Source organism: Saccostrea echinata, unplaced genomic scaffold, assembly GCF_033153115.1.
Source record: "Saccostrea echinata isolate AGI-Se365-2 ecotype Australia unplaced genomic scaffold, CSIRO_AGI_Sech_v1 ptg000003l, whole genome shotgun sequence".
NCBI lineage: Eukaryota > Metazoa > Mollusca > Bivalvia > Ostreida > Ostreidae > Saccostrea > Saccostrea echinata.
In genome coordinates, this window is record NW_026889752.1 from 4,304,967 (window position 1) to 4,325,445 (window position 20,479).

Here is a 20,479-nt window from a genome sequence, read left to right on the forward strand (position 1 = left end):
GCTTATTTCTCATTTAGATAGATTCATTAATACAACAGAATTGGAAACGTATCGGAATTTTTAACAAAATCCATAAAAACGATTGCTTTGTGGAAAAGAAAAAAAACAAGAATGCATTGTTTGTTGGCCACTTGAATATTCATAATAACATTAAGTAAAACATTTAATTCGTGAAAATTTAAATGAAAACATTCTATTCAAGTTTTGCAAGATTGATACATGTATGTGCATAAGGTTTATAGTTGCTTTACAAATTATTTCATTAAAATCATTATCGCACTCTACTAGTACTGTTACTCATTTGTCATATTGCCACTGAAGAGATTTTCTACCACATTATCTATTAAAACACTTTTCTCTAGCTGCCCCTCTTCATCAGCAATGTCAATAGTAGCCCCCACAGAGGATCTCCTTGCAGTAGATGGAGATGTTACTCCTAAAGTCGACTTTGGCACAGAAGAATTCGTACCCACATCTATCACATCATCCTTTTGTGTTACTCTCCCATTCCTTTTTCTCCCTTTTGTTTTTCTACCCTTTAGTTTTTGTCCTTGTCCCGTTCCACTGTTTCGTTCACCCCTACTAACATCCCCAGGTGTTTGAACATCCCCTTGTTGCAAGTTTCTTGCTCTTTCAAAGTTCACTTCTTTTATCTTTTTACTAGGCTTGATTTTTTTCTTTGGTATATTTTCTTGTTTGATCGGTTCACTGCTACCAATATTCCATGATTTGTCAGATAATCTGTTTTTAATTATGTTGTTCTGACGTTTCTGAGCTTTGAGAAATAGCGAATGCTCACGTGTTATCGGTGTCGGATTGTCAAAATAATCTGTTTTCATTTTAAATTCATGTCTTATTGGAGGAAGCGCTTGGAACTTAGAATGCTCCAACAGGTTGACTTGAAATACGGGATTAATTTCATTATTGTTGTCTTCGACATCACCTTTGGTCTGAAAGAAAAAGGAATTTGTATTACATTATTATTATTTTTTTTATTTCAATATACTTGTTATATAATTGCTATACAATTGCAATTGCTATTCAATGTCACAAGTGATACAAAATAAGATTTGATGAATAATTCTGGATTTTGTTGTTGCTTTTTGTTTTTATCTTTTAACCATAATAATGGATGTTATTTTGACAACAGTGTTCAAAGTTTAAATCAATTTTCTTTAATAGTTTATAACCAACCTTTTTTGCGCAGCAACATTCTTTTATTCTATCCTTGTAAAACAGAATCAGAGCACCCACTGCTAAGATTACCACCAGTATCACAATAGCAATAATGTATACAGCTGAAATATGGGGAGAAAATGGAATATTTACATTGTATTTTGTTTATATTTCAGTTTATTTTAGTCCCTAACAAAATTAACGAAATTATTTTATTCAAGAAAAGGAATATTTACATTGTATTTTAAGTTTATATTTCAGTTTGTTTTAGTCCCTAGCAAAATTAACAAAATTATTTTATTCAAGAAAATGGAATATTTACATTGTATTTTAAGTTTATATTTCAGTTTGTTTTAGTCCCTAGCAAAGTTAACGAAATTATTTTATTCAAGAAAATGGAATATTTACATTGTATTTTAAGTTTATATTTCAGTTTGTTGTAGTCCCTAGCAAAATTAACGAAATTATTTTATTCAAGAAAATAGAATATTTACATTGTATTTTAAGTTTATATATCAGTTTGTTTTAGTCCCTAGCAAAATTAACGAAATTATTTTATTCAAGAAAATGGAATATTTACATTGTATTTTAAGTTTATATTTCAGTTTGTTTTAGCCCCTAGCAAAATTAACGAAATTATTTTATTTAAGAAAATGGAATATTTACATTGTATTTTAAGTTTATCAGTTTGTTTTAGTCCCAAGCAAAATTAACAAAATTATTTTATTCAAGAATGCTTCAATAAAAAAACATGATATCATTTAAATTTATACAGATTGGTCACATGATCAAATTCTATACTTTATGGTAGATTTGACCAGGAACCAACCCGTATTTATATCGATCCCCATAAATGTTTAAAAAGTAGTTATTAATATTTGTGACTTATTTATAACAAATATTTGCGTATTATAGTTTGAAACTCTTGAAATGATTTTTTTTTCAAATCTTAACGATATGAATTGAACTTGAACACGTCAACCGCTATAACGTTACTGTAAAATTAACTAGGCCTAAATTATGACTTTATAATGGATTTGTGGTCATATATGATGAAATTGTTATATAGTGTAATACTTGAATAAAAGAAAACATTTGCAATTTAAATATAAATGTGAATGTGAAAGATTTATTAAAAAATTAATTCAACCAAAACCTGCAATAAATACGTATATCCATATATCTACATATCAGCTGTACATATTCACACACATTTATTCATTCATTTTTCCAGAAACATTTTTTTATTTTACATAAATTCAAACAAACATTCTTTCCGAGCAGTTTAGATTAAATTAGGATATGGAATGATAGATTAATTCGTTTCTTTAAATATTTTCCTACTCACGAGTTTCTTCGCTTTCGTGGGAATGTTGTACACAACAGGAAGTGACGTTGACATCAGTGGGAGCCGTGGAGTAGTTTTCAGTGCTAACCCAGGTCAGCGTTGTGAACTCCGGTGTCATATCTGAGAAATCTGAATGAAAGTAATCAAGTTTAAAATAGGACAAAATCAGTAAAATTATCTTTGACAACCATTTTAACGAAATAAGGGAAAACCAACAGTCTGTTTTTGACAGGTGTGTACATATACAACACTTAATAAAAAGAAAAGAAAATCATATTTTGATTCCCCTATTTTGTTTCTAATTTAAGCACAGACGTCAATTATGTTAATTTTTCGAACGCCATAGAGGGGATTGGTGTAATTCTGGATTATCCTTTGTTTGAAAAATGGTAACATATATTTTGAATTGCAAATTTAATGGCTGAAATATGTTTGATTGCAACTTTTGCCAAATTTATTAGCTATAAGAGATATTTCGCAAAATAAACACTCAGGCGAATTATTTGCAATTTCTAATACCCAGGTTATTATCTAAATAATTTTTTTATTGCTTATTTTAGCAATAATAATCGCCACATGGAAGGTTTGATATTAAACAAAAATTGCAAAAAATGCACTGTCACAATTATCCACTTGTAGAGTACAAATTTATAGGTAGAAGCAGGTTGTAATACATACTGAAGGTTGACAAGCTCAAATTAATGGTTGACTCTGTTGAATACAGGGTTACATTATCACTCAAAGTTGAATTAACATCAGATAAAGAAGAAGATTCTGTCGATATAGTTGAAATTTCTGTTGAAATGTTCGAGATATCAGTTGTTGATTCCGTTGAATTTTCTGTTGAAGTGGATGTTGAGGAGTCCGTTGATAATAAGGTTGAATTAATTGTTGATATCTCTATTGATGTTGAATTATTGGTCGTTGAAGTAAGAACTGTAGTGGAAATGGCACTGGTTGTCTCTCCGTCTACAGGACATTTAGCAAGGCTACCAGAATTCAGTGAAGGCCTGGATAGAGCTGATATGCCACAGGATAAAGTTATCTGTCCTGTCGGGTTTAATCCTTGAAAAGAATTAAGCAATTAAAGTGATGTTCGACAGAATGAGGTTGCCAACCAACACAACACCTAACCGATATATCCTACAAACTCCAAATGCATACCAGTATTATGCCCTCTTTGAGGTGATTTAAATGCTTTCAATCCTAATTTTGTTAATCGAACTGCGATTTAATTGAAATGATGTGACGTTCTGCATTAATTTCATCTCTCTAATCCAGTACCTTATAATGGTGGAGTCAGACAGAGTTCACAGCATTGAAGTTTAATTCAATGTTGAACCGAATCACTTTAGTGAACGATTTATTCATAGCATAAGGAGCGGATCTAAGAGATCCGATTTTAAATTTAGATTACCTGAGCTGACGTCAATATACCTTGTATTTGTATGAAAAACTTTCCTCCTGTTGTGCCAAGGTTATTAACGAAGTTGATGGTGATGAAGTGACCAGAACTTGTGTAAATAATCTTTGGCAAATAGTCATTATTACTGGAACAGTCCAAGGTAACAGATGAAGAGTTATCAGTGATTTCCATGGACTGTTGGCAGTTCCCAAGGTCTTTAAAACTGTAAAGAAATAGCTGGAACATGTAATCTATCAACATGACTTTATACATTGGAAATTTAAGGACATCAATTTTACGACAAATTTTTTTTTTTTGGCATGAAGGAAAAGTGGTGAAAACTGAAAAAGGTAATCAATTTGACTATGTATAGTTGTATTTTAAGTTATTAAAGGATAATTTTGTTACTTTTCTATATGAACGTATTTTAAGGCTCTTTATACATTTGAAAAAAAAATCACCTTGTCTTGTATCAATAAATATTTGTTATTTTGATGTTCATTGTTTCACCATCTTTTAAAGCAAAAAAAAAAAAAAAAAAATTTTTTTGTTTCATTTTAAAAATCAAAAGCTACTTGATTGAAATAAAATCTAGTGCTGTTATGACAATATATTCCACTTCTTATTTTATCATTATTATTTTTTGTCTTATATTACTTCAGATCAAGAGCTGTAATTTGGACTGTTGTATCGCAAGACAACTCAACAGAGCATGAACAGGAAGTGTTTGCTGACGTCATTTCCGACGGGAAGCCAGCATTCCAGAAAAAGGCGGGAGAATCAGTTGTTGTGAGATCTGAACATGGATCTAAAGCTTGATCTACAGTTGGAAGAACAATTTTAAAGGAAGTTAATCAGGTAGATAATATATACACATATTTAACAAATTTATCCATATTAGACAAGTAATTATTTAGTAGTTTTACAAACTGAAATATAAAGAAAAGTGCATCATATATGAAAAAAAAAATGTTGCAATACTTAAGTACATGTACATACCAGAGATACAATAATAATCCATTTTCATATAGTGTGTTCTCTCGATGTACACCGATTTATTGCAGTAAGTTGGTAAATCTATCCAAGAAACCTGTATGGTACATGATGATTTTCCATTGCAGTTTTGATAATAAGCACGATATGACCCCGAGTCATATGAGTACGAACAGTCATTGACGTCATATTGACAACAGCTGGGATCGATGGCTGATGTCTGCTCTTGAGGACATCCAGACGATTTGTATTTAGCTAAGGTGTACAATGCCCGTACTGCTATTTTCTGCCCACCAGAACATGAAGGTTGTAGAAAGTTGACTAATCCAGTAATTCCATAGCAAGCCGTGACGGATTTTAACTCCATTGATGCTTGAATACCTTAGAGTCAAAGTAATAGCTCTGATTATAGTGAACGTTTTGTACGAAATGAGCATTTGAGGCACATACTCGTGACAAAAAGCGCAGACATACACTACATCAGCTAAATTAAAAATAGTAATACATTCAGAAATGTCTTTTTGAAAAGTGAACCATATCATTTATTGAAATACTCTCTTCAGTCTTTTTGTTATTGGTAACTTGAAGATAAATTTAACAATGTGTTTCAACCACTGACGGAAAGTTACAAGCACCTGTTTGCAAAATTTAGAATCACTATAGAGTTTCTCAGAAATTTGGATTTTATTTTTAAAAGGTCAGACTTTTAAGATTTAGGATCTTACTTTTAGGATTTTTTTTTCTACCAAGGCTGGACAAACTTTCAGAAATATATCTAATAGATTCTGAAGCTGGACAAACTCAATTGATCTGAATATTTACTCTGATATTTCCCAAACCTAAATTCTATGAAATTTACTTTATCTGATGCTTGACAAACTTTCATACTCAAAGGCGTTTATTCTACCAAGGATAGAAAAAAAAATTCAGACTTTTATTGTGCAAAAACTTGTCAAATTTTATTCTGCCAAAGTTGTAAACAATCTCAACATTTTTCTTTTCATTTGGAAAACTTTCTCCAGGAATTTTATTCTACTCAACAACTGTACAAATACTCTCAGATTTTTTTGAGCTAGTGTAGGACAAAATTAATTACTCTCAATATTTTACGCTAACAAGACTATACAAACATACTCTCAGGCGTTTATGTTACAAAGCTGGACAACTTCTTAATAGCTTACTGTACTCTCCAGATTCATTTCTATCAAGACTGAACGTGCACAATTTCAAAATCCTATAAATTGTCTGGGTTTTTTTTTTCTACCAACGTAAAAGAATGGATTTCTAATGGTTCTCCAATGTCATATTCCTCGAGGATTTTTCAATCTGGGCTTTTAATTTAATACATAAAAAATAAAAAAAGCATATTGACTAGAGGGGTCAGGGTAATTCCGACAGGAAAGAAATGATTTTGTAATCATATACTTTCAGATATCTATATTATTTTGTACTCTTTAGAGTACTAATTTTGTTTTCCTGAGAACTGTTGTTGTAGATTTAAAATGCAGGAGAAGTCCAAACTTCCCTTAAGAAAAGAAAGACTTACCAATAAAAGTGAGAGCATGAAACCAAACTATTGAAAGACATCTTCCAGTATTAGGAATCATTTCCGTCACTAATACCCGAAAGTCACACAAAAATCCCCAGACAATTGCTACAACCTACAGTTAGTGTTACTCGACACATCGCTGTCAATTTATCAATGCAGAAATCTTAAGTTATGTTTTGGTAAAACATACTAACTTCTTTTGTTTATATAGTGATAAACAATCGGATACGACGAAACATTCGGCAGTTTATTCGGGTCTTGGGGTCTGTGTATTTGTTTCTTTTTAATAAGGCATTTAAATTAATCAGCATTTATTTTTTTCTGATTATAGATTTTGAATGAGATTACTGTGCAATGGCAGCCTGATGCGGTGGCATTTAACATGTTAAAAATTACTCGAAGCGAGATTAGAGTTATTTCTCTGATTCAGAATGAAATAAAATCAAAGGCAGGTATTATTTTTCTCTTAATCTATTTAACGAATTCTTATTCTTGAAATTAGAATTAAAGAGTTTATTTTCTTAACTCGGGACCATGTTTACTACCCATTGACAAACGTGTTATAATGCATTTAATTTTATTTATGTGCCATTTTACACCGAAAACATTGGAAATCCAAGTTTCGACAAATTAAAAAGAAAATACAAAGCAGAAATATTGAATTGTTTTCAGATTTTAAGTTACAACTGAATTCGTAAAGTGTATTTAGCATGTTTAATTTAAAAAAAAAATGATCGAAAATCTTTTATTGTGATTTCCTTTGGAATAATACTCCGATTTATATTCATTCATTTATAGATTTTGTATTTTGCTCAATATTCTTCAGAATATGAGTTTATAGACCCATGTGTTTCCTGTTTTTAACTCGAATCTACAATTTAAAAGATTGTTCATTTTGGGCACATTTGTACATAGAGCTGACCAAACATGTCTTACATTCATTCTTACGCATGCTAGGGAAAGTACTTATGTCAAGAAAATCTAGTTTCAATTTTTTTTGGTCAAACGTTAACTACATCGTCTTTTAAAAGTGTAAGTTATCAATTAAAAAAAATCAGAAAAATAACACAACAAATGGACACATTTTCTCGGCAGAGGTGTTTTCCTATGCATGCTTATATTATTATGACCCTAACATGGCTGTTAGTGGGACAGGTTTTTGAAGCAGTAACAACCCCAGTCCACAGAGGCAAATTCGAACTGTTGAAAATAAGGAGAAAAATATGTGTTTTATTAACGAATATCATGCTTTAGGCGTAAGATTGCATATAATACAATAAATAATACCCGAAACCTGCGACCAAATCCAAGGTTTTCACATTGGATGGCTTTGTAGCTCTATGGTATGTCTCATCGAATTTTCTATCCCACAGAACTACAGTTCTCCGAGCAAGTCAAATGTAGAAGGGACTTTTTCACCAGTTTGCAATGCAATTCCAAACACACTCAGTTCTGTCATTCCGAAAACAAATTTTCCATCAATGGGCCATGATTCATTAATATGTTCTGGTACAATAAAGGTAACGGTTCCAAGAAATTGGAATGTTTCATCAATGATATATGGGTGTTCATTCTCCGTGCAATAAACACTTAACTTAATTTCTCTGTCGTGCTTTGTATGATTATTTGAATATAACTCCTCTATTCCAATAGATGGAAGTGTCGATCCCTTCACTATAAGCTTCCAAAACATGTCATCGCATCTTTCCTCTCCATCCTTGTCAATGAATCTTTTTTCTTTGGGGTGTAATACAGGATCAAATGACGGATTAACTTTTATTCCATATGTGTTTCGCAGAATTCGTGCATAAATTGACATTGGATTATGACCTAAGAAGACTGCTCCTTTAACAACAGCAGAACTGCAGTCTTGTGGAATGATAACCTCCTGCCTAGGAAATGCTGACCTGAGTCTCTCTTGGAGGATCTTGCTCTCACCATATCCGCCTACCACTAGTATGTTTTCAACAGTTTGCTGTCGTTTCAAAATAGTGTGTACGGTGTCAATAATTTGATTTAGACTACTATCGAAAAAGTTTTTCATCAATTCAGGTGAAATCCTGAGTTTGTCACTAAAGACTGAAACTTTATTCCGTAAATTTGACGAATAAACAGCTGTCTCTATTTTCTCTACAGATTGTTCTACGGTACGAAAACATATCAAATCTATATTAAAGGAATTATTGTAGTTAGAACTGACCATCTTCTTTTCAATTTCAAATGCTTTAATGAGTGATACAAATTTCTCCATATCCTTAAGTTTGAACCTTTTCATTGCTCCTGGTCCAAAAATAATATCGAAAATCTTCATGAATTCGTCATTGACACAAACATCTCCGTATGGTCCGCCATAGGCATGATGAAGTTCAGTAAGTGATACATCCTCATTAACTTCATAGACGCTGAAGTCAGCAATCCCTCCTACAAAAATATTCGAAATTGTAAAAGAGTTTATGCTTCTTGTATATAAGCATACACCTCCCCCCTCTCTCTCATAAAAACTGAAATCTTTGTGTTACAGCAAATCAATAAATTTAAAGGGAGAATGTGAAAAGTAAGCACAATTAAAAGATCTCACATAATTTATTAAATTTACTTATTTCATGTACTCATATTTGTGCAATTAATATTGTAATTTCTTAATGGAAAAATATCCCATTTAGGTAGAAATTAAAATAAATTGAAAAGTCATAGAGATAGAAAGCATAATCGTGAAAGTTTATTTTTTTAAGCATTTGGATTAACCAAAACATAAGAAAAAAAAAGTAACTACATGTATACCTCCAACATCTGCGATTAAAAAATGGGATCCAGGAGTTGTGAGTTTTGCCTCTGTTCCAAATCTTACTTTGTCAAGAGAAACTCTCTGACAATAAATTGCAGCTGCCTCTGGTTCAAGAACCAATGATAAAGATTCATTTTTAATTCCAGCCTGTATGGTAAAAATGGTCTTACTATACCGTATATACTACTAATTATTTATACTCATATTACATATTTCATCCATTAAAAATATTATAAGTCTGTGTACACGCTCTATTTTGAAGTTCTCTGAATCTCAAGTTGGAACCTCTTTTTTCAATTTTTATTATTCATATGACTTTACAATGTCATGAATTAGATTTTATATATATATATATATATATATATATATATATATATATATATATATATATATATATATATATATATATATATATATATATATATACACCTCAATAGCGGCTTCTCTCATAAATTGCTTAGAACGGTCATTCCATATAGCAGGCACAGTCAGGACAAACTTGACATCATAACTTATAGCATCTAGACCTCTGTCTCTCATCGTCTCTAGGCAATGATTTTTTAAGAATTTGATGGAAAGTGAAAACACTCTCATTGCAGGAGCAGGTTTTCCTAAGACATCAGCGATAAGCGAATTCCTGTTAATTGTCTACAAATCATAAGAGAGCGGTAAGGTTAAAAGTGAAATTAAACACAATAGCTTATTCCAATGATATGTTTTAAAAATGTAACTGATTGATTAAAATATAACGATGCACACATCAAGTTTATTACATATTTATTGAAATTGAAACATTTTAAAAAATCAAAATTTCTGGATTTTTTTTTATTGGTAAGAAGGTTGGAAGTTGTAGTTTAATATTTGGAAACTTTGGAAACTTGAATATTTTTTGTATTGTTACAAAATCAGATAATTATATGAGATGAAAACACTCACAAGGAGAGCAATTAAAGAGAACTTGTCCAAATAGCAGGACATCTATGGGCTTTAAGAAAAGCCCATTTAAAAATATGGCAAATTAAATCAAAAGGAATTTACCTTAGAGTGTAATATCATTTTAAAGTTCTCAAAATAGTAATAATTCTGGTTTTCCTTATCAGCAGCAAGACGCTCATATTCATGCTTGGCATCGGATCCAAATGAATTGAAAGACTGATCTGGATTCAGTAGTAAACAGGTAGGGGTCTTCAAATTGGCGGATCCATGCTCCTCAATCCATGAAGACATGAAGACGTAATCAGGTTCTGTTTTAAAGGAAAACCCATATCCACTATATGCTGTTCCAAAGTCAATGGCTGCCACTATGGAATTTTCATCTGTTGCACCACTCGCCATTGTTATTTTGATGCTAAAAACGGCAGCGGGGGAGAGAATTACCCAACTTATTGGAACTTGTGCCTAATCCCATTGACATATTATATTTGTATCAATAAAACATGTTCAAAATAATAATGTATATATAGCAGCTCAATAGTGTAATAAAGTAAATTTGCTTATATTCTTCGATGAAATACATCATAAATCAATAATTTCTATTCATATTGTTTGATTTATCTAATTTAAAAAAGAAGTTGAGCTACATTTGAAGAGGCGTATTACAGTGTATCATAATTTTAGTCAGTGCTGCTCTCTAACTGAATTTATTGAGTATCATCATGTTTTTTGGTTGAAAAAGAATTGCAATAATTGCCGCTTTAGGACTGCATTTAAATTCCATCTTCAAGATGTGTTTGAATATTTTGAAAATGTCAAACTTAATTCTAAAAATATATATCTAAAAATATAGTTTTTCCAGTAAACCTGGACATTTTCGCATTATTTTGACGACGTACTTGTCCATGCAAAAGTATAACAAACTAAGCCATCAGTCGGTAGAGCGCTCGCTTCGTGATCGGGAGGTCGTGAGTTTGAATCTCGGCCGCGACTGACCTAACTCGATAAAAAATGGGTAGTAACTGTCCCTTCGCCATGCGCTCGGCACTTTGAAGTGAAAGTTGCGGGTCCTTCGGACGAGACCTTAAAAACCGAGGCCCATGTCACGGCAGGCGTTGGCACGATAAAGATCCCTCACTGCTCAATGGCCCTGAGTTCCGAGTAAAGGTCAAAATTTGAAGCCCTTCACCGGTATATGGTGAAGTCTCTATATGAGTGAAAAATTCTCGAATGGGACGTAAAACAACATACAATCATTCAATCAATCAATCAATCATTATCCTCTAAATTTTCTTTTATATGAGATATAATGCCTATCCACCACGATTTACATGTATTTCAAAAATGTATTTTTCTTTGTATATAATAAATCGGAAACATTGAATAAATTAATTACATATCTTTTTAACGATGCAATTTTCTAAACGTAAATGGTAGGCAAAAATTTATTTTAATTGATTTTCTAAGCATAAATGTTAGGTACAGATTTATTTTAATTGATCGAATTTTTTGTAATATACTTTAAATAAAGATCAAAATTGCTTTCCATATGCGTCCTTTAATCATCATTATAATGGACTTTGGGATCATACCCTACACAGAGATAAAATGGATAAATAAAAATACAGGTTGGCCGATAACATATGGCCATATGCAGGTATATGGCAAACTTTACAAGGCTTCAATGCATTGGAAACATGACAACTAGGAAGTCAGAACTTCCTCTAAATTAATTATTTACTACCAGAAAATACTGTAAATATACTCTTAACTAGTCAAGCAGAGACTTACTGACAATCCAATGTTTTACTGACAATGTTAATCATAGTTCTAATATCTATATACAAATAAATAACTTAAAAAAGACAATAAATGACATTTTCAACTATTGAAAATATGTACGTATATGGTGCTGGCTAACTTACAATTATGCATTTATACAATTTATACAAATATACATTATACAATTAATGCATGACTGTCCTCCTCCAAATTTAGAATTTGTTTATATTAAATTTATATATGACAATTCTCATATACAAATTTAAAAATGAACAAATTCTACATTTGTATGTGACAGAGTCTTTCCAGATCAAGTTACATGTTTGCAAGTGCTGAAATTTAAATGTTTTCGATCTATATTGTTCCCGGAAGTTCAAAATATATGTAAGGAGAAAATTAGATCTAGAAATCGTGTTTTCATTTTTCAAACCGATTTCTTTTTATTATTTGATTCATATATTGAAAATTGAATTCCTACAGTTTATATTTCAGATCAAAATTATTTTAAAACTTTTTGGAAATTTGTTTTATTGAATTGTATTCTTTTTTAAAAATCTATTTATTTCATTAAGGTTCATTAACCATCTAATAAGAGATCGAAATTATAACTCTCACTGGGAGTAATGACTATCATTCTTTTATAAAATTGTAATAAAAAAGTACTGATTATGCAATACTCTTAGAATGTTTGTTTTAAATTATACAATTATATACACTACTTAACATGCAATACTCCCAAAATGATTGTTTTAAATTAAACGTATAAATGTAGGTAATATTCTCCATCATACACATAGTAGTAAATACACGGATTCCGCACCGTGCAATACGGGTGATGTCACATTGCCCCATATCAACGACCGGTTCAAAAACCCATATCACGTAGCAGACCGAAATGCAGCTATGCTCAACAAAACGGAATTAACGTATTAAAAAGTTTAATAGTAAGTTAAGTAAATTTTAATGAAATGTACATGTGATGTAATTCATGTCCTAAAATTTGTTGACTTGCTTAGTTTTAAATGACCTAAAATTGGCTCTATTAGAAGAAGGTCATATACATACAAGAAACTTTCTGAAATGACTTTATAATTATTTGAACTCACAAAGTAAATATTTTAATCACACGATAAATAGAATGCTACATACTGAAATCTATATCATAACAACCAACAGGTCCCATATCAACGCCCAGACCGTCGGCCCTTGGGCTGATATGGCATTACTATATGGATTTTAGCGTGTAATATTTTCTAAGTATTACACCAAATGCATTTTCTTTAATTTATCTATTGGTAAGATATTGAATCTACCTTATCTTTTTTTTTTAGAGCTACGGGTTCCTATATTTCAGGTTTGGTTTTGACATGATTTATGCAAAAAATAAATCTAATCCGTATATAGTTAACAAATAAAAATTAAATTGTTTTATGAATGCAGAAATATTTAATTTTCAGATCGCAGATTGAAGTTTGACACGACCATTTAACGATGAAAATAATTTTATTTCTTTTCGAGGTTCTTTGTCGTTTTCTTCTCTAAGAAGATAATCTGTAATCATGAAAAATATTACAGAAGTATCCTCAGGTAGTGTAGATTGCAGATTGTTCCAATCATGATCCCTGGGGGTAGGACAGGGTCACAACAGGGGGGTCAAAGTTTACCATATATAATAAATATCTTTAAAAATCAAAGCTAAGCAATTATTAGACATATTAATACAGAAGTATCCTCAGGTAGTGTAGATTAAAGTTCCAATCATGACCCCGGGGGGTAGGCAGGACCACAACAGGGGGGGGGGGGTGTCAAAATTTACCATAGAAATATATAGGAAATATCGATCAAATTTCTTCTTCTCAAGGAAAGCTAAGCCATTATTAGACATATTAATACAGAAGTATCCTCAGGTAGTGTAGATAAAGTTCAAATCATGACCCCTAGGGATAGGGCGGGGCCACAACCGTGGGTCAAAGTTTACATATGAATATATAGGTGTAATGGTTAAGGGACCTTGGAGTAAAACGCATTGAAGACTTCAAATAGTGGAATGACCTGAGAACCCTTAGAATGGACTAGCCTAAGGATATATAAGTCAAAGCTTTGGGAAAGTCAGGCATTAAGAAGGTAGCTGAAGAAGTTGGATGATGAATCAGCAGTAAAGAAGTTAAGGTACTATTCAATCCTAATAGCAAAAGATTCAATGAAATTGAATACATAACAGATGTGTAGGTGTTGAATACTCAGTATATTTAGACATAATTCCCATTTATTACTATTAGCATGTAAGGGTGGGATGTGTCCTAATTTATGACCCTGAATTTTGGTAAGAGTTATCTCCCTCTGTTTTTAATTAATAAAAACAAAATCAATTTTAAAAATCTTACCATTAAAATAAATCAATTTCAATTGTCAATTTATTTCTTATGTGTTTAAGTGCATTTTTTCACTACAATATTTACTGGTATTCTTATTATTTGATTTTTTTTTTTTAAATTGCTCCCTAGACTTCAATGCAATCTTTGTTCTTCTGTTTAAGAATAGCGAAGCCATGATTAGTAATATTGATATAGAAGCATCCTGAAGTAGTGTAAATTCAAGTTTGACCCCCCCCCCCTTAAAACTTTTCAAAATACTGAACTGATTTCTGCTTCTTCCTAGTTTGTGTGCTCAGGCGATGTGGCCCATGGGCCTCTTGTTGAAACTTGTGACCAATCCCTTTGGCATATTGTCAATAAAGTATGTTGAAAACAAAGTGGAGATAATGCATTGGATACAAATGAGTTGCTGAATTCTAACAATTAAGGACCAATAGAAATTACAAATGGGATTGATATATCATTATCATTATTTTGATATCTTTGTTGTGATATGATAATTATCATAATGAAGATTTAAATAATTTTATATAGATTCAAAAGAAAAAATAATAATAAAAAAAAATAAATAAAGGTTGATACAGGGGTATATGTCACAAAAATGATTTTTTGAAAATACTTTCTAATCAAATTACATAAGAAGGACTTTATAATGACCTGCAACCCTTATAAATGTCAATTCATAATTATGATCTTAAAGAACCTTTGTAAAAGATTTCATGCATCACCTTTTTTTTCCAAAATGTGAAATATATATTTTAAAATGGGTGAATATGTAAATTAAAACGATATAACTGATTAATGTTTGCCTCCATGCACTTTATTAATTTTACGTTCAGCATGCACATCCTGTTCTACTCTATAAAACACTTTCTATAAATATAGCTTAATACTTAACATAAGTATCAAATACTTATCGAATATTCTTATTAAATGTGTTCAAAATGGTACAAAAGGAAGATTTTTCCGTTAAGGACGGAAGACCCACTTTTAAAATTTCATTACGCCTAAAAGCGGTTGTTTACAGTGAAAATCCTCTTCTGTTTTATCATTCTTAATGGCAATATCTTGACATGCCTAGCATGTGGATGCAACTGAAGTGTATCATTTCAGAGATAATTAATTTTAAAAGATAATTACACTTATAACTTGGCCACTGTCATGTGAATGTAAAGCTGAAAGTTTTTCAATTTAAAAGGGATCCATCAAGGGAAATATATTAATTTTTAGATTGAAAAAAATCTATTTTATTAACCATTATGCATCAACACTCCACCCTATTTTCTAAAGTATGATAAAATTGCTATATATGGAGGTGGCTCTATTATTAGGGCAGTTACGTCATATTAAAATCCAGATGGTATATCTTCTCTGAAATAGAATAGCTATATCAGATATTAATATACAGTGGCGCCGCGTTTATCCGGACGCCATTTATCCGGACGCTTCACCATCCGGACGATATTTTTTGGGAACCGATTTTTTCCACGTTATTTTGTCTCATTAATCCGGAAATTCGCGTTCCGTATCCGGACGGTCAATTTCTACTACAAAACATAATAGTTCATTGAAAAATGACTCGTTTATCCGGACGGTAATTTTTCAAGAAACGACATTTTCACACTTATCTTGCATTCGTGTTAATTGTTGTAAAAACATTGGCCATGCAATCAGCTTGAAGGCGGTTACCTGTGACCTACAAACAATAGCGTCTATAATTAGCGTGTGTTTACCCCAATTCAATCACACGTTTATCTTTATTATGAAGCTCAAAGAATTTAACTGACACTGTGCATTAATTAAATAATAATCCGTTCAAAATCATATTGCTAACCGTATATACGTCGGTAAATTCATGAGTATTTTGGAGAGTTGTAAATAAAATGAACAATAAATAACGAGCGATTTCGTAATGCTCTTGATCATGTCGATTGCGTTAGTTTAAAATACGGTGTTCCATTTCTAAAAAAAACGTAAATGTATTTGAAACGCTTTTTTTCCCACAAGACAGTATAGAAAGGTACATAATAGAAGAAATATCTTTATATAATGTACTACCGTTTACAAACGTCCATTACATATCAAACTGGCGTTACGTACAGAAGTTGATTAATACGTTTTTCAAGGTATTTTTTAATGATCGAAATTCAAACTTAGCGTCTGTAGAAAAAAATAATATTGATAATCATGAAGATGGCTTGTGTTTACGAATTTTTTTTAATACTTTGTTTGATTAGTTTGCAGTGATTAGTTAATTTTATAGTAACCATGTGTAATGAATATACGGGAAATATACAGGGTTAGTTTATATTTGAACATTTTCATTGATGATGCTGAACAGTTCTGTCATATCATATAAGCTTCAATAATTATAATATATGACAAAATAAAACAACAGTAGATCAAAATTTGCTCAACCCATGGAGTCACATGTCAAAGAGAAGGTGAATTAAAAAAGGAGGTCTCGGCATAAAATTGGCCATCCATTTTTTTTTATTAATCAATTACTGCTTTTAAAACAATTAACCAAAATATAATTTAAAAGTTTTTTTCTTTGCTGTCACAATTGAAACAAGAATGTGCATATATACATGCTTATATAGAGAGTGCTTTTTGATATGTGATTCAATTATCCGGGCGATTCATTTATCCGGACGATTTCTTTGGGGACAGAGGCGTCCGGATAAACGAGGCGCCACTGTACTTCTTTGCCTTAAAAACCTAATATTACTTGAAAGTTTTGTTACGGAAAAAAAAAAACAACAACAACAACAACAAACATATATTTGAACCAAAAATTAGAAAATCTAAGGTTTGAATCAAATTTCAAGTGTGTAAATTGCTAAAATAATTCTCATATGCATATGGAAGGCAGTGATGAAAATGTTGATGATAATGATGATTTGTCTTTTTACATATCATTCATATAATTCTGAAACTTTAGTGTCATTCTGTCATTCATAGGATATGGAATGGAAATACAAAACTAAAACCTAAATCACTTTCGAAACGTCCCTAGAAAGAGGGGTGGATTCATGGGATGAATGGAAACTTGATAAGAAGGTGAGGAGCCCAAAATCTTTTTCATATCAGTGTTACGAACAGACGATTGTCTGGCCTGGAAGACGTTGTGTACATGATTAAATATTAAATAAAGAACTTAATTTCATGCCATTTTGAGACAATTTATTTGGGAATAATATGAAAGTTTTTCATGGTTTATTCCATAAATGCTTAAAAAGCAGCCAAGGACAAGAATGTTTTTGTTTTTTTTTTTTTTTGTAGAGAGACTTTAAAAATTCTTTGACTCATTTTGCAATCGGCTTATTATTATGTAAAAGATGAGTAAAACAACTTGATAGCAGGGGAAACACTTTATTTTATGTGCCATCCTATGTGTCATGCATGCATATGACGAAACGATTGTGTTGTTGTAAGGTTAATAATAGCAAAATGTGACGGCGTTACATCTTATTTGAAAAAAAAAAACAAACAAACAAAACAAAAACAAAAACAAACAAACAAACAAACAAACAAACAAAAACAAAACAAAAACAACAACAACAACACTCATATGGATTCCTTTATGGCTTCTGAAACATTGATCACAGTGGTAAATGTAATTTAATGAATAGACCTATGTACATTTAAATTGGAATACTTGAACTTATTATTCTCCTACAGGTGAAACCGTAGGGGACCACACATGTTTCCTCTTTGGCTGTTCACTCTGTTGTCCGTCCGTCTGTACCTCTTTCTTTCTCAGTAGGTCTGTCCCATTTGTTTTACTGAGCTTTTTTTCTGAATGCAGACATTGAGCAGAAGGAATTATCCCTTGTTAACTTTTAAGAGGAACAAGACTATACACACCGGTAGGGGGTCTAGCATTGCAACATTCTCAGTGAGTGTTCTTAAATGATTGGTCACGACTGAGAAGAATGCAAAATACTAAAGCCTTCTAATATTTCTATCTTTAATTTTTTTCAAACAAATAAAATGATATCTCAAAATTAGGCATTGATAATTCAAAAAGAGGTTCATTTGTTACAAGTAAGTCATCTATACGAAAAACAAATACTGCAAGTATAACGTATTTTCTAAGTTTGCTTGTCTTTAAGTTATCTTCTGTAATACTAGACATTTATATGCGCTTTTTTTTATTTGGTATTGAACTAAAAAGTCTAAAAATATTTTTTAAAAAAGACTTGTATGCATATTTACTTTATCACACAGACATGTTATTATGCAATTCTTCTTGATGTTTTGATGGTCATATGATATTTTTCTGTCCAATTACTTTCCTTCCTTTTCAATATAGTATTATAGGATGTATAAATTGGTTCATAGCTTGAAGTAGCATATATCACAACAGTAATTACATTGGAAAAAAATCGAAGGTAATTGATAACATTCTCTTTTTTTTAAATTTTCCATTGTTATATTGTAGCATACATCACCGAGACTTAAATAATTCATTAAAAATAATTTGAAATGCTTCATTTTTACAAAAGAATTGATATCAACTCAATTGATATAATTAATAAATTAATAATCATTCAAAGGTTATATATATAGATTTTTTTTATATATTGAAACTGAATGGTATTTCACCCTTTTTCATGTTTTGTAGAACTTTCTTGTTATCAATCTAAACCTACCATCTATAAGTTCATTTCTCGTGTACGTATATGAAATGCTACCAAATTGAAATAAAAGATTTCGTATTTCATGTAATTGTAATCTAACCAGTGATCAATATCTTGTTGTTTTTTTTTTTTTGGATAAATTCTTCTCTAATAGTTACCGTTCACGGTAGCTCAGTCGGTAGAGCGCTCGCTTCGTGATCGGGAGGTCGTGAGTTCGAATCTCGGCCGCGACTGACCTAAGTCGATAAAAAATGGGTAGCAACTGTTCCTTCGCCATGCGCTCGGCACTTTGAAGTGAAAGTTGTGGGTCCTTCGGATGAAACCTTAAAAACCGAGGCCCCGTGTCACGGCAGGCGTTGGCACGATAAAGATCCCTCACTGCTCAATGGTAAAGGTCAAAATTTGAAGCCCTTCACCGGTATATGGTGACGTCTCTTTATGAGTTAAAAATTCTCCAATGGGACGTAAAACAGCATACAATCAATCAATCAATCTCTAATAGTTTCTTTTATTTAATCTAAAAAGAAAAAAAAAGAAAAAAAGAAAAAAAGAAAAAAAAAGAAAGTGAGAAATCTCTAAAGTTCGTCGTTTGAATAAAAAACACTACAAACATTAAGGAAAAAAGTTAATCCTGTTTCCTAGTATTATCAATATTTTAAAATGCTGCATATATGTTGGGGAAGTAAAGCTGTATGTCAAATTATAATGATTGATTGATTGATTGTATGTTGTTTAACGTCCTATTCGAGGATTTTCACTAATAAAGAGACGTCACCGTATGCCGGTGAAGGGCTTCAAATTTACATGTAGACCTATATTCGGCACTCAGGGCCATTGAGAAGTAAGGGTTCTTTATCGCGTCAACGCCTATCGTGACACAGGACCTCGGTTTTAAGGTCTCATCCGAAAGACACGTGACTTTCATTTCCAGTGCCGGGCGCTTGACGAAGGAACAGTCATTATTTATGTTTACGTACAAAGGTTTGAAGCGGCGCGGCGAACGAGAATCTACCCCGGGCCCCACGATCATGAAGAGAGCGCCCTACCACTTGGCTACCGTGGCCGACTCCAAATTGAATAAAAATCGGACCGAAACTGTAGAAGGTAGAACTGTAAGAACTGTAACATTTTGAAAGAATTTGCAAACATTGTTAATTGAATAAAAAAAGATATTCAGAATTATTTATTTTGGTGTATTCTATTTTTTTTGTTTACGAAATTTTATTGAAATTAGACCAAAATAGTAGGGGGAGTAGTGTTTTGATAGAGTTTTCCCAAAAAAGTCTACCTTAAACAATGTCTATAACGTTCGTCAAAATCAAAACCGATACGTGTTATTATGCATCGTGTTGTACATCTACCTATCTACCAAGTCTCATTGAAATCAGTCTTAAACTGTTGGAGGAGCTGTGTTATTAAGGAAATTCATAAAACAACGTATTTTGTTTTCTAAATATATGTGGCCATAACATTCATCGAAATCAGAA

General features: G+C 31.5%; 1 protein-coding gene across 1 annotated transcript; it reads right to left on the minus strand.

Annotated features, from left to right (window-relative positions):
• Positions 1-293: 293 nt before the first annotated feature.
• LOC133178770 (uncharacterized) lies at positions 294-5,289 on the minus strand. Its single transcript, XM_061313474.1, has 8 exons — positions 4,929-5,289; positions 4,587-4,749; positions 3,962-4,152; positions 3,203-3,589; positions 2,525-2,653; positions 1,195-1,298; positions 667-950; positions 294-579 (listed from the first exon to the last, which is right to left on the minus strand). Exons 1-8 carry the CDS (start codon positions 5,287-5,289, stop codon positions 294-296), a joined length of 1,905 nt encoding a protein of 634 aa, XP_061169458.1.
• Positions 5,290-20,479: the final 15,190 nt, after the last annotated feature.

Bases quoted from the DNA above. Each gene is read 5' to 3' on its own strand.
- LOC133178770 (XM_061313474.1), bottom strand. From the start codon at position 5,289: ATGGAGTTAAAATCCGTCACGGCTTGCTATGGAATTACTGGATTAGTC. The intron at 3,590-3,961 runs GTATATTGACGT...ATTCTTTTCAAG, and splicing joins GTTTTTCATACAAATACAAG to GATTAAACCCGACAGGACAG. The intron at 1,299-2,524 runs GTGAGTAGGAAA...CCCATATTTCAG, and splicing joins CCACGAAAGCGAAGAAACTC to CTGTATACATTATTGCTATT.